The sequence below is a fragment of the Rhinichthys klamathensis genome, unplaced genomic scaffold, assembly GCF_029890125.1.
Source record: "Rhinichthys klamathensis goyatoka isolate OS25496 unplaced genomic scaffold, OSU_Roscu_1.1 h1tg000169l_1, whole genome shotgun sequence".
In the NCBI taxonomy this organism is placed as follows: Eukaryota; Metazoa; Chordata; class Actinopteri; order Cypriniformes; family Leuciscidae; genus Rhinichthys; species Rhinichthys klamathensis.
In genome coordinates this window covers 3,343,569-3,357,006 of record NW_026606700.1, presented here as the reverse complement: position 1 = coordinate 3,357,006, position 13,438 = coordinate 3,343,569, and the positions used below count along the sequence as shown (strand labels likewise).

General features: G+C 37.7%; 2 protein-coding genes across 4 annotated transcripts in view; one reads left to right on the top strand and one right to left on the bottom strand.

The window, feature by feature from the left end:
- The window catches only part of atp2a2a (ATPase sarcoplasmic/endoplasmic reticulum Ca2+ transporting 2a), a 32,186-nt gene extending 29,604 nt beyond the window's left edge, over positions 1–2,582 (top strand). For 2 of the 3 annotated variants that reach the window (XM_056259726.1, XM_056259727.1), the window contains exon 21: positions 811–2,070. In XM_056259726.1, coding sequence (XP_056115701.1) covers positions 811–1,086 — 276 coding nt within the window. In that variant the 3' untranslated portion in view covers positions 1,087–2,070. Of the gene's footprint in view, positions 1–810; positions 2,071–2,364 lie in introns of those variants that run through there. The other variant, XM_056259729.1, reaches the window with a different exon arrangement.
- Positions 2,583–3,877: 1,295 nt separating this feature from the next.
- Positions 3,878–12,742, bottom strand: anapc7 (anaphase promoting complex subunit 7). Its single transcript, XM_056259740.1, has 11 exons — positions 12,530–12,742; positions 11,777–11,966; positions 10,947–11,066; positions 10,700–10,811; positions 10,451–10,604; positions 9,756–9,898; positions 9,561–9,678; positions 6,496–6,692; positions 4,866–5,090; positions 4,333–4,483; positions 3,878–4,258 (listed from the first exon to the last, which is right to left on the bottom strand). The coding sequence occupies exons 1-11, from the start codon at positions 12,628–12,630 to the stop codon at positions 4,069–4,071; spliced, it is 1,701 nt and encodes a 566-aa protein (XP_056115715.1). The 5' UTR covers positions 12,631–12,742; the 3' UTR covers positions 3,878–4,068.
- Between the last annotated feature and the right edge of the window lie 696 nt (positions 12,743–13,438).

The window sequence follows — 13,438 nt, the reverse complement described above, 5'->3', positions numbered from 1 at the left end:
GGCCTCCTAATCATCCCCATATATATATATATATACACTGATTGGCTTCATCACTCTGTCTCCTCTCCACCAGTAAGCTGGTGTGTGGTGAGCGTTCTGGCGCACTATGGCTGCCGTCGCATCATCCAAGTGGATGCTGCACATTGGTGGTGGTTGAGGAGATTCCCCCTTCCATGTGAAGCGCTTTGAGTGCCTAGAAAAGCGCTATATAAATGTAATGAATTATTATCTAGCGAAACGATCTGTCATTTCAAAAATAAATAAAAAAGTTAAAGTTTTATAGGCACAAATGCTCGCCTTGCGAACTCTCCTGTTCGAACTCGTTCATCAAAATGAACGAATCTTTTTTCGAGTCATTGACTCGTTCATCAAAATGAACAAGTTCGAACAGGAGAGTTTGCAAGGCGAGCATTTGTGCCTATAAAACTTTAACTTTTTTATTTATTTTTGAAATGACCGATCGTTTCTCTAGATAAGACCCTTATTCATCGTCTGGTATCGTTTAAAGCCCTTTGAAGCTGAACTGAAACGGTCATTTAGACCTTGAACCGTTTGGTGCCCAGCAAAGTGCATTATATGGAGAAAAATCCTGGAATGTTTTCATCAAAAACTTTAATTTCTTTTCGACTGAAGAAAGAAAGACATGGACATCTTGGATGACATGGGGGTGAGTAAATTATCAGCAAAAGTTTTTTTAAAAGTGAACTAATCCTTTAAGTATTATTTATTTGAGCTATTTGTGCCGCCCTACATCTGGGTTCTACTGGCTGTGAAAGTTTGATGCCATGCTTGTGTTTGCTCCACACACAGGTCATCTTCCAGATCACCCCTCTGAACGTGACCCAGTGGATGATGGTGCTGAAGATCTCATTGCCCGTCATCCTCCTGGACGAGCTGCTCAAATTCGTGGCAAGGAACTACCTGGAGCCCGGTAAAGACCTGGACCAGGAGCCCGACAGGAGAGGCTGGTCCCTCTCTGCATGCACTGAGGGCGTCTCCTGGCCCTTTGTAGCTCTGACACTCCCTCTAGTGGTGTGGCTGTACGGCACAGACACTAACATAACCCAGCTGTTCTGGTCCTCCTGACTGATCCCAGAGCTGCCGTCAAGCTAACACGTGACTCCAAATAACCACAAAAGCAACATTAACCACCAAGATTTACCTGTTCACATTCGCACATGCATCCAAGCCTTGTTTGAATTTTGATATAATGTTTATCCTCAAATATGGCATATTGCTGTCAGAAAATAGTATGTCCTTTTATTTTTTACATTCCATTTTTATGCACATTTCATGTTTTTTATTATAATTAAAGGTGTATATTTTCTCAGGTCCCTTTATGACCTTTTTTCGGTTGTTTGAAACAGGGAGATGAAATATTTATCAGATTGCTTTGGATATTTTGGGCTCACAGCTCCGAGATGTCTTTATAGCCTTTTGAGTCCGCTGGGCCAAAAAGAACGAATGTGCATTTGAGTTATATTTAGATGTTTTCTACAGTAACGTCACCCATGTCATTTCTGTTTCCTCTCCTCGCTTGAAGCAAAATGATTTCCTCTCTGTGTTAAGTAGATCGCAGCTACCTCAGTTCTGCCGGTTGCTTTCATTGTGTATTTTTGCTTGATAGAAGACTAGCCAAATGCACCAGTTCTCTTGTTCTCCGTATTTTTCTTTTTAACAGCTTGTGTTTTTGAACACATTCTCTGAAGCTGTTTACTTTATCATGTGTTGGATGTATTTATAGGGACAGTGTAGAGATTATAATATTATAGATCAATTATTTTTTACTGTAATGTATATGTGTATATACTAGGTATATGAGAAAATGAACTGGGCACAAATCCTTTTTTTTTATTATAATATCTAGGATGAATTCTGGGATGAAAGCCCTGATATTAGTAAACTAGTGTTGCTGGATAAAGACCTCTTTAACTGTAAATGGCACAACTTATTCACTAGGGGTCCTGTTTTTTTCTTCCATTTTTTAAAAAGCAGTTCTCTTGTAAAAGTGTCTTGCTGCAGGTGATCACCAGACATCGTGCATGATTAAATTCGACGTATTAAAACTAATCGTGTTGTCCCGTGTGCATAAGAGCGTGTACTGCTCACATAATTCTGCAACACTCATGATACACCCCATCACAAGCTCGTGTTTGTTTGTGCTGCTGACTGATGTAATACACACATTACATTTACATAGGAACTCCATATAACGGCTCTGAAGAGGCCATTAATCACGTGTGACGACTATTGCAGTTGCATGACGACATTTCTGTGTGTACCGTCTTTTTGTGTTTTTGATTTGTACTTCAGTTCTTTGATCAAATGTCTTATTTTCACGTCTTTCTCTCTCTCTCTCTCCAGCTCGGGATGATTGAGCCAATCCGCTCTCTGTATTCCTTGCAGAACCTGTGAGGTTTTCTTGACTTTAGTGCATGTTGTTTTGAGCAGCTCCACACATCTTTCTAGGCCTGCATGTCAACTGTGCTAAAACGTACAAATTTGCATTAGTTTAGGAAAAAGTTCAAACATTACGAGTGGTAAAATAACAGCTTATTTGAGACCTGATAGCCCAGATCTGAAAATAAAAAAAAACACTTGACATGTAACATTACAGCAGTTTTCATGGTGCATGTCTACTTATGATAAACTTTTGTATAGCACTGCAATATTTAATTTGAAGACAAAAAGAGAGAAAGATGCCATTAGTGGGAAAAGGCATTTTTATTTTCCCTTAAATCTTTTGTGAGATATGTAAAATAACCAAAAATGATTGTTCTTGTTGCTTTGCGCAGGGATGTGCAATATGTTTTAAAGCCGAGGCACATTTCAGGTGTTCGGTGTGTGTGTGTGTGACATTGAGAGACAGGAGGTCTTTTACAGCAGTTCCCATGACAACTGGAGGAGCTGCCGAATCAGTGTTGTAATTATCACAATGACTTGTGGTTAATAAAATGATATTACATGGTTGCACTGCTGTTTCTTTGCACTGTCAACGGTTAGTAAAAGTAATATTCTATTTACTAAAATTGAACACATCACATTTTTTCATGCCATGATTTTAATTCCAAAACATTTTAAAAGTCTTATTTACACAATATAGAAACATTAAAAAAAAAAAAAAAAAAAAAAAAATCACATAAGGCTACAGAAATTGAATTTATGATTGCCTCACTTATATTCTCTGGTAAATTTCACAAAACTTGTCAAGAAATGTCTGGGTTAAATTCACCCCAAAACCAAAAGAACTGCATAAAATAAACCAAAACTACTTTTGCACTAATAAAAGGATCATTAAAGGCCTCACTGCATTATTGAAATGGAAACATTGAGAATGAGCAGTAAACAATGTAAAATGACATTGCAGTAATGAAAAATGGGGTGGAATTTGTAATGGCTTAATTTTTTACCAAAAAAAAAAAGTGTTTTACATTGGAGGACTTGAACATGTTTTCATGACATTCACCAGATTAGGGGGGAAAAAAACCACAGGATTATCTACACGTCCTTGGGAAAGGATTTTTTTTTTTTTTTTGTGGTTCATTTCCTGAGGCATTTCAGAAGCAAACTTCACTTTTACTGGTGCTGGAACCAAAAAAGGCTTGAAAGAGCATGGAAAATATTTACAGATTTGACACATTTATTAATACAATGAGGCCAGCAGCAGAGTTGACTAGTCCTGTACAAACAACAAAAGAGAAGCATGATATTTAATTAATGTTAATAAATTGTTAGAAAATAATATTGTGTATTTAGACAAATGTCGGCAGCATTGTTATGTTGAAATATGATCACCCATTCCTTTGTCGTAATGTTGGTGTTGGTTAGTCTAGTTGTGCTGTATTCTCATCTGAGACCAGTTATATACCGACAATACCTGAAAATTAAAATCTCTTGATATGACAAAACTGAGGACAAGAAAATTTGGATTGTGTCTGTGACTCACCACCAGAGGGCAGCAGTGAGCATTACGGCATCTCTCTGTTCAAACACATCAAAATGCAAAAGTGTGGATGTTTTCTTTGAAGTCTGAAGTGCACAAGCTCTTAAGAGTCTTTTAGTTGAGGGTCACTGCATGCCGAACCACTGTTCCTGATCGGCCCACTGCGCCGCCTCGCTGTCGCTGCCCTCCAGGTCTCCCTCCTCCCCGCTGCCCTCCATATCGTCCCCGTCCAGCTCCACCGTGGCGTCCGTGGGACTTTCCTCCTTCTCCATCTTCTGCATGCCCTCCAGAGACTTCTGGTCGTTTGGATCGAGGCTACGGAGGAGGAATAGAACGATCAGGTACGCTAGAGTTTCAGGTTAAGTACAGTAGAGAGGAAATGACGCTACCTTAGCGCTATACTGTACTGGTCCATCGCCTCCTGATAGTCATTAACAGCTACGAGAAAATCCCCCAGCATTCTGTGCAGCACGCAGTCGCTCTGATTGGCTAAAGTGTTTCGTAAAAGTGCTATTCCTTCCTCGTACTTCTGTTCTCGACCTGTAATGAAAACAAAGTAGGTGTTACATTGCAATACACCAAAATATCAGTGATCAATCATTTATAATTAATATTAATAATAATTAATAATATTAGATAAAAAAAATATATATATATATTTTAATCTAAGATTATTAATTATTATTAATATTAATTATATATATATATATATATATATATATATATATAAATAATAAATACTAATAAAATAATGAATAATATAATTGATAGAAAAATAATAGATAAAAACTATTTAAGAAGAAATAGAAAAATAATTAAATAATAATAAATAGCAAAAGAAAAAAATAATGAATAAAGAGAAAATGATAATAATAAGTAAATCAAAATAAAATAAGTTCTTCTGAGCACAGTTTTGACATACTGAGGAGCTCTGCTTTCTTCACGACAGCTTTGATATAGTCGGGCCGCTGAGCGAGGGCTTTGTCCAGCAGAGTCTTGGCCTTCTCCTGGGTCATGGGATCTTCCAGACACACTGTGGCCAGGATGGTGAGAGTTTGGGCGTTCGCTCCCAGCGTCTTGTAAATATTGTTAGCCATTCCCATAGCCTCCCGGATACCATTAGACGCAAGGTAGCAGTCAATCAGACCTGAAAACATGGGCAAAAACTAAAACAGCTGTGGGCTTCGTCCAACTAACCTTTATACAACATTCAAAAATAGGACACACTAAATCAAAAAACACAACAGAGTAACTAACAGAGATTCAGCAAATATAGGTTAGGTCTCTGAAATCTTTTATCAAAGTCTGCATGCTTGAGCTTCTGTTTACCACAACTGATGTGCGAGTTGATGAATGTTTATATGTGAATAAATTTAAGTTAAAGACTTTATTGTCCAGCAGAATTCAATCTGTTCATCGTATATAGTGATTGTGTCTCTTTGGAAAATTTGGACTAAACCGCTCAATTCATATGGATTAGTTTTATGATCTCTTTATGAAGCGTCAAAGTGTCAGTTATGTCGCTGTCAGTGGAGGGACAGAAAGCTCAGATTTCATTTCATTTCTTCATTTGTGTTCTGTAGAACGACATGAGGGCGAGTACTTAATGACAGAATTCATTTTTAGGTAAACTATCTCTTTAAAGTCACGATGAAAAGGAAGCCGAGTGAAACTGATTATCAAAAAAGAAAAAGTGTAGGGCAGGTTTTTTGCGGATTAAAGGGGGCGGGGCTTAGGTGGACTAAATGATTAATAAATGAAAGTCTAGCTTACGTCACCAGAGAGAATTCATTTCACTGGAGGATCGGGTTGGGACATTTTAATTGAAAATTACATTGAAAAAAAAAGACATAAAAACTACATATATCACAACAAGATCAATAACACGCATTTATGGTGCGTTCACGTGCTATGGAAAATATGATATTTTCCACTTGTGAACTGGTATTTACCAGTGTGTTGCGTTCAAGTGCTTTTGTTGTCGTAATGTGGTAAAAAGATGGAGATCCAGACCTGTTATTTAGCTAAAACTATTTTAGATTGCTTAAGTCATCTGCTACAGCAAGAAAATGATTTATCAAAACTCAAACGGTAAATAATATGCTGTATATTTTCTAGATCATGAATAGTACATATTTTTACCATTCACGACTCTCGCGTTGCTCTCCGCCATTTTGAAAAGGTCAAAGGTGACCTCATCTCGGCAACTCGTGCATCAAAATATTCTACGAGTTGCCCAGTGGAAAATACCACATGAGGGGGTGTTCATGTGCATTTTCCACGTCGGCTTTTGGTATTATTTACCATGATTACCATAGCACGTGAACGCACCATTAGAGAACAGAAATGGTCATTTCCATTTTGACTTTAAAGCTTGCTAAAATGCTCTCAGAGAACTAGCTTCTCTTAATTCCTCCCCTTTAAAGCATCGCCACCAAAAATATAACAAAAATGGGGGCAAAAATGAGCTAGCCAACTAAACGACTTGTAGGTTGATGGACGACGTAGTGGAGCATGTGGACGCATCCCTGTTATCATGAGATGTGTCTTGCCTTCGTAGCAGTCCAGACGACAGGGCGCCAGTCTCATGGCTTCTCTGAAGTGTATGATGGCTTCCTGCACTCGGCCCATGTTTCGCAGAGCGACCCCCTTCAGGAGGAGCGCCTGCACACTGTTGCTGTTCAGCTGGATGGCTTTAGCTCCCAGATAGAGGGCGCGAGAGTAGCGCTTACTGTAGAAGCTGTGACATCTGAGGAAAACAACAATTTTTACAAAGTTTTTAGCATCTTCTTAATCTGAAGAAGTTTCAGACACATTAAAGGAGTAGTTCACTTTTAAAAAAACTTTTGCTGATAATTTACTCACCCCCATGTCATCCAAGATGTCCATGTCTTTCTTTCTTCAGTCGAAAAGAAATTAAGGTTTTTGATGAAAACATTCCAGGATTTTTCTCCGTATAATGCACTTTGCTGGGCACCAAACGGTCCAAGGTCCAAAAGACAGTTTCAGTGCAAACTGCAAACTGTTCAAATGGCTTTAAACTAGGGCTGGGCGATATGGAGCAAAAAATATATCTCGATATATTTTGCTATATCTCGATATTCGATATATATCTCGATATCTTTACAGGAAAATGGATGTGAATACAACTCAAAATATAGGCCTACAATCAATAGAAAATTAATTTTCCATAACAGAATGTAACCAAATGAGAAAAATTAAACACAGGGCCTGAATTTCGTCATCATTATTAATCACGTGATTCATATACAGAAACTGAATAAAGTAATCAAATGGAAAATAACACTGAGTAGTATTTTAGTCCTGAATAAATTAAATACATAGGTTATTAATCCTGATTCCTTTAACTTAAAGCTATCTTTTGTTGTATTGACAACAAAATGAATGACACACATATGGCTGCCGTCACTTTAAGAGGTAGTGCACGGATCCTGTGTTCATTATACTGGCATGCGTTTTATGCTTATTAAAGACAAAACCGACTATGTTTAGAGTATACTCACGACGACCGAAATTGACAATTTTGCGTGTTAAAGCAATATAATCCGCGAAAAATAACTTTTGTTACTGGCCAGCTGTTCTTAAGGCGGATTTTCTATGAATGTGCGCACAGAAAATAATTTCTCAGAGAGCGCGCGAGCACTGATTAGTTTAAAATCGCTTGAATGTTTAAACTGGTAAGACTTAAAAAGACGTGCAAATGGTAAACTTCAGTCACGATGCACTGCTGGCCCGATTGTGCGAGTGAATATCCATCATGTCCCGACTCCTAAACGCGAGTGTGTTTTATCGCCGCAGCTCTTGATGCTTGCCTTGCACAACACATTATGAGAGACGAGAAAGAAGCGGCACCGCTGAACACTCACGCTGTTTGTGAAATTGCGTCTGGCAGATAGTTGTTAAAAGAATGATTTGATTTTATAATCTGTGTGGATTACGATTGCGGGAATTTCCCGCATTATAAATGGGAGACCTGCGGGAATGATTAGAATTATGCGCAATACCCGCGCCGAAATTCGAGCCCTGCAATAGTTTAAAACAAGACGTTTGTAGTAGCCTTCTGATTACTGGAGTCCATTAATCGAACTTCCATGCCTCTTATATAGTAATTATATATTGTAGTATGTAGGCTACCAATTTACTAATGCAATTAATGCTCACACTCGGTTTCTCTCGTGCTCTGTCGCTCTCGCGGACGCGCATAGACACACTCGGAGTTCTGTAGCCTCCGGGCTGGTTGCGGATGAGACAATTGTTGAATGAGACAACACGCGAGGTGAGGGGGAACAAAAGCAAGGAGGCGGGGGCGAGCACAGCACAGAGAAGGCAAACAAGCAAAGTGGCGAAATCAGGATTAAATATAAACAATATATCGATATATACGATATGTCAAAATCCATATCGTGTTTAAAAAATATCTCGATATATTTTAAATATCGAGATATCGCCCACCCCTACTTTAAACGATTCCAGACGATGAATAAGGGTCTTATCAAGCGAAACGATCGCTCATTTAAAAAAGAAATAACAAAGTTTAAGTTTTATAAGCTCAAATGCTCGCCTTGCTCTGTTCTGTGATGCACGTTCGTGACTCTCCTGTTCGAACTCGTTCATCAAAATGAACAAATCTTTTTTCGAGTCATTTGATTCATTTAACGACCGAAATGAACGAATTGACTCGGAAAAAGATTTGTTCATTTTGATGAACGAGTTCGAACAGGAGAGTCACACAGAACAGAGCAAGGCGAGCATTTGAGCTTATAAAACTTAAACTTTTTTTTTTTTTTTTTTTTAAATGAGCAATCGTTTCGCTTGATAAGACCCTTATTCATTGTCTGGTGTCATTTAAAACCATTTGAACAGTTTGCAGTTTGCACTGAAACTGTCTTTTGGACCTTGAACCGTTTGGTACCCAGTAAAGTGCATTATATGGGGGAAAATCCTGGAATGTTTTCATCAAAAACCTTATTTTCTTTTCGACTGAAGAAAGAAAGACATGGACATCTTGGATGACATGGGGGTGAGTAAATTATCAGCAAAAGTTTTTTTTTAAGTAAACTAATCCTTTAAGGCTTTTCACACTGTGCTTAACCCCGGGTTATCGTCGTTCTAAACCCCACTTTTAACCCTGGGTAAAGGAGCGTTTCACACATTCAAAGTTCTGTCATTAAAGTCTGGCTGTTCAGCCTAATAGGTCCTTAACTCAATCTGCTTGTAATCACATCATCCTCTATAGGGCACTGCTGATTGGTTCCTGCTGTATCAGTAGCCAATGAGCTCGCTGCTCAACCTTCTGTACTGTCAGCAATACATAATATGAGGATGTGCTATTCTAGAACCTTTATGGAAACAGGTCACATGCTGCGTTCGTCCAATGAATGAAACTAACACCGCAAATATGCAAGGGTTTAGGAACGTACTGTGTGAAACGGCAGTTTATGAATACCCAGAATTAATTGTTAACCCCGGGTAAATTATGAGCAGTGTGAAACGTGAAGCAAGATAACCCAGGATTCTTCCTATCCAGGGTTTAGAATGACCTAGTGTTAACTATTTCAAGGTGTTAAAAGCCCTATTAGGAGAAGGTCAAACTCACCCAGATATGACCCAGGGCTCTGCATGCTGGTCAGATATGTTGAACAGCCGTCCTCCGAGAACCTCCACGTCTTCTAGATGACCCTCCCTGGCCATAAGATAGCCGTATACATCCATACCTACAAAACAGCATGATGCTTTCATCCAAACCAACAAGAATCATCAGGCAATACAACTATTGGTTAATGCCACATACCTTTGATCAGGTAAGGGTCAAGCATCTGCGCCTGCTCAAACTTCAAGATGGAGTTCTTGGTGTCTCCAGCCCTGAAGTACACATCCGCCAGGGTCACTAAAAGATCCACATTATCCCTCAAGAGTGACTTCTTCTCCAAAGAGCTGCGAGGAGAGACGAACAAGTCAACAAAGACTGTGCTGAAGACAGGAAAGATGCCTCAAATTGTAGGTGGGCTATTACTTTGCAAACATTTTCACATGGAAAATCTAAAAATCAACATATAATAATTGTTATTAACTAAACCTAATAAAAATCATCTTGGTTAATTGAAATAAAGATGAAATTTTATGAAAATCAAATTATACTTTGGCAACTAACTAAAATAAAACAACTACTAAAACAAAAACAAAATAAACATATATTTTTTAAAATTATAAAAAACGACAAACTAAAATGAAAAAGAAAACTAAAATTTTACAAATAACAGTCAACTCAAATATATTAATAAACAATAATAACCATAAATATATTGATTGACTGATTGATGACAGTGTTGGCTAATAACAAGTCACACAATTTTTATTTAATATAAAACATTTATGTAAAGAGATGTCTACAAAAAATGTCCGATCAACAGCTAAGAAGTCTACTTTACTGAAATTGTGGATTTAATCATGAAAAGCCTAGTTTCATTCACAGTGTCAAATCTTCACCAGATAGTGTTGATCGCTCTCTGATTGTCCCCTCCATGTATGAAAGCATGTGCTTTAATCCAGACAGACAGCCAATCAAGATTGGGGATGCTCTGAATCACGTCCATCGTCATGGAAGCGACCTCTGCCCCCTTCACCGACAGAGACAGAAGCCCTGCAGTGATCACACAGGAGGATGCTTTAATGTTGGGCTCTCACACAGAGAACTTTAAAGACAAAGAAAAAACAAGATGCTGTATTCTTACTGACCAATAATGGCATCAAGAGCCAGAGGACACTGTCTCAACACTTCCTTGTAGCTCGTAACGGCTGAACGTTCCTGACCGGCCTTTCTGTAAAGATTCGCCAGCATCATGTTGATCTGTAATTACAACACAAACAGTTAAACAATGTGCTCTTTTATTTTATTTCATTTTTTAGATGTTAATGATAATGTTAGCTTGACAGATTCACACACATATAATTGTTAAGTAAACAACCGAGTGTGAAAACACACCTTTGGCGTTCTCTGGCGTGAAGGGATCCCATCCAGCACTGATATGGCATCTTTATCCAGCTTCAGAATCATGTAACACTCAGCGATTTTATATTTCACTTCAATCTCTGATGGCAAGTTCTGCAGTTAATCAACACAGAGCTGGTTAACAAGAATAAAACTTCATTTAAACAGATATAAACATTAGAAATAATGCAGCCATTACCCAAACCATGATAACCATAATTTCCACCTAAATGCCACAGCAAATACACTTATTTTCAACTTTCCTTTCATCAAAAAAATTGAATATATTATCACGGTTTCCCCAAAACTATTAAGTGGCAGAATGTTTCTTGAGCAGCAAATCCACATATTAGAATGTTTTCTGAAGGATCACGTGACACTGAGGACTGGAGTAATAATGCTGAAAATCTCAATCAAATAATCAAATGTAACAATATTTCACAATATCATGTTTTACTGTATTTTTTTTTTTTTTTTCAAATCAAATTAAAGCAGCCTTGGTGAGCATAATAGACTTCTATCAAAAACATTTAATCTTACTGACACCAAACTTTTGAACAGTAGTGTAATATACTTGTTACAGAACGAAATGAACGAACATCAGAAGGTATGTTGACAGATACAGTACAACTTATCGAAATCCATATCATGTCTCATGTAATTGGCCAATCAGTGTTTCAAACGCAGAAAGACGTCAACAAAAGAGCCATGTCACGCAATGTTACATTTACCTCAGAAAAGCCATTCAGTGACCAAAAACTCATTAGTCAGCTGGAAAAATTTGCTCAAAATGTACATATGGTGTTACATTTGGTGGAGCTCACCTGTGCCTGCACTGCAGATGTCGTGCCGCCTGTGCTGGAGGGACGAACTTTAGATGTTTTACTGAGCACTTTCTTCTGCTGTAAAGCCATGTTGTACTTACAGGCTGCGTTCCTGTACTCTTTATCATGGAATATGGCATCAGCATGATACACCAGCAGCTGGTACTTCTGAGATGGTGAGAACAGCTCGCTGAAAGAGAGAAACACACACTTCTATGGATTTGGCTTCGTCTCTTAAAACTGGCACACATTGCCATGATGCATTTCAGTGAGACATTGACAACTTGATTTTATCAGTGGGGAATTGGGTGTTAAATGACAAAACAAGACATGGGCTATTGTATCAAGACAATAAAAATAGTTTTTGCCAAAATAACATCGTGGTATCTATTACAAAGATATTTTAAAAATGACAAATATTCTTGAGGTTTCGTACACAATTAAAAGGAGATCCCATTTTTTTTTTTTTTATAGTACATGCCCCAAAACTATGTTAGCTATCGAAATGACAGCCATAACTAAAGTATTTTGGGAAAACTATGGTTACATGGTGAATTGTTGTTCTACTGTCTTAAATAATGCATTAACACTTTTTTTTAAAATATTATTTTTTACTTCGTATGAGCTTGTTTCTGCATACTGCGCATTTAATATAATACAACGTTACATTTTAAAGGCAGTATTGGCAGACACACACTTCACATCAGACAGCTTCCAGATCTGTTTACATCCTAAAAAGCTGAAGCTACTCACGGGTTGTTGGTGCTCATGGTCAGGAGTAAACTACTGATGATCCGGACATTAGAGTGCAGTCCGGCCGCGGCCATATCCCGCACATGATCGATCACATTCATCTTCAATCGGTTATCTTTCGATCTGGAAGAAAAATTCTAGTTAATAGATACGCAGCAACAAAGCGGAAGATGCAGCAGTTCTGAAGAGAAGAGTTTTTTAAACGGAAGGAAATGATGCAATTTCAAAATAAAAGTCGGAAGGAATTTTTTTTTCGCCAAACGAAAGGTGTCCGGAGTCCGAACTTGGCAAATGTTGTTGTTTACAAGGATCTTCGATCTGAAAGAGACATTTTGAAACACTGGACATACTGGTGTTGAACACTATTAATTTAAAATTTTAGGGGGGATTTAAAAAAAAAATGCTTTCTAAATAATGATAGGAAATAATATTAATTGTGATCTTTACGAAACACAGTACGACACAAAAATCTGCATAAAGTAAAAAAAGAAAAAAGATGAGTGATTTCTCCTTACACGTTAGAGAATAGTTTGAACTTTTGTTTGTAACATCTTTCTATGGACCCAATTGAAAATCACTAATGCGTTTTTTTAAAATAAAATTTTGTTCACATGACAAATTACTTAAATGCAAACTTATCTTTATTCACGCACAGATTTTAATGACTGTCACAGCTTTTTTTGTTCTATTCTATGCTGTCCCCTAACCAGAACAACTGGATCCCACACACACACACAGCAAAGACATTGATGATATGTATATTATTTTTTACCAGGTTTCACAGGGTTATGTGTGTACAGAGGTACATGTCAGTTGTATTTTATATGCAACTGAATCATCATCATCGTGTTCAAACAGTATGAATGTGGTCTGGGGTCTTTGGAACTTTGAAACCAACTCCAGTCCAAT

Excerpts from the sequence above, each read along its gene's own strand:
- anapc7 (XM_056259740.1), bottom strand. The coding sequence starts at position 12,630 with ATGAATGTGATCGATCATGTGCGGGATATGGCCGCGGCCGGACTGCAC. Across the intron at positions 11,967-12,529 it reads ACCATGAGCACCAACAACCC|CGAGCTGTTCTCACCATCTC; the intron begins GTGAGTAGCTTC and ends TCTCTCTTTCAG. Across the intron at positions 6,693-9,560 it reads GAGCCCTGGGTCATATCTGG|ATGTCACAGCTTCTACAGTA; the intron begins GTGAGTTTGACC and ends TGTTTTCCTCAG.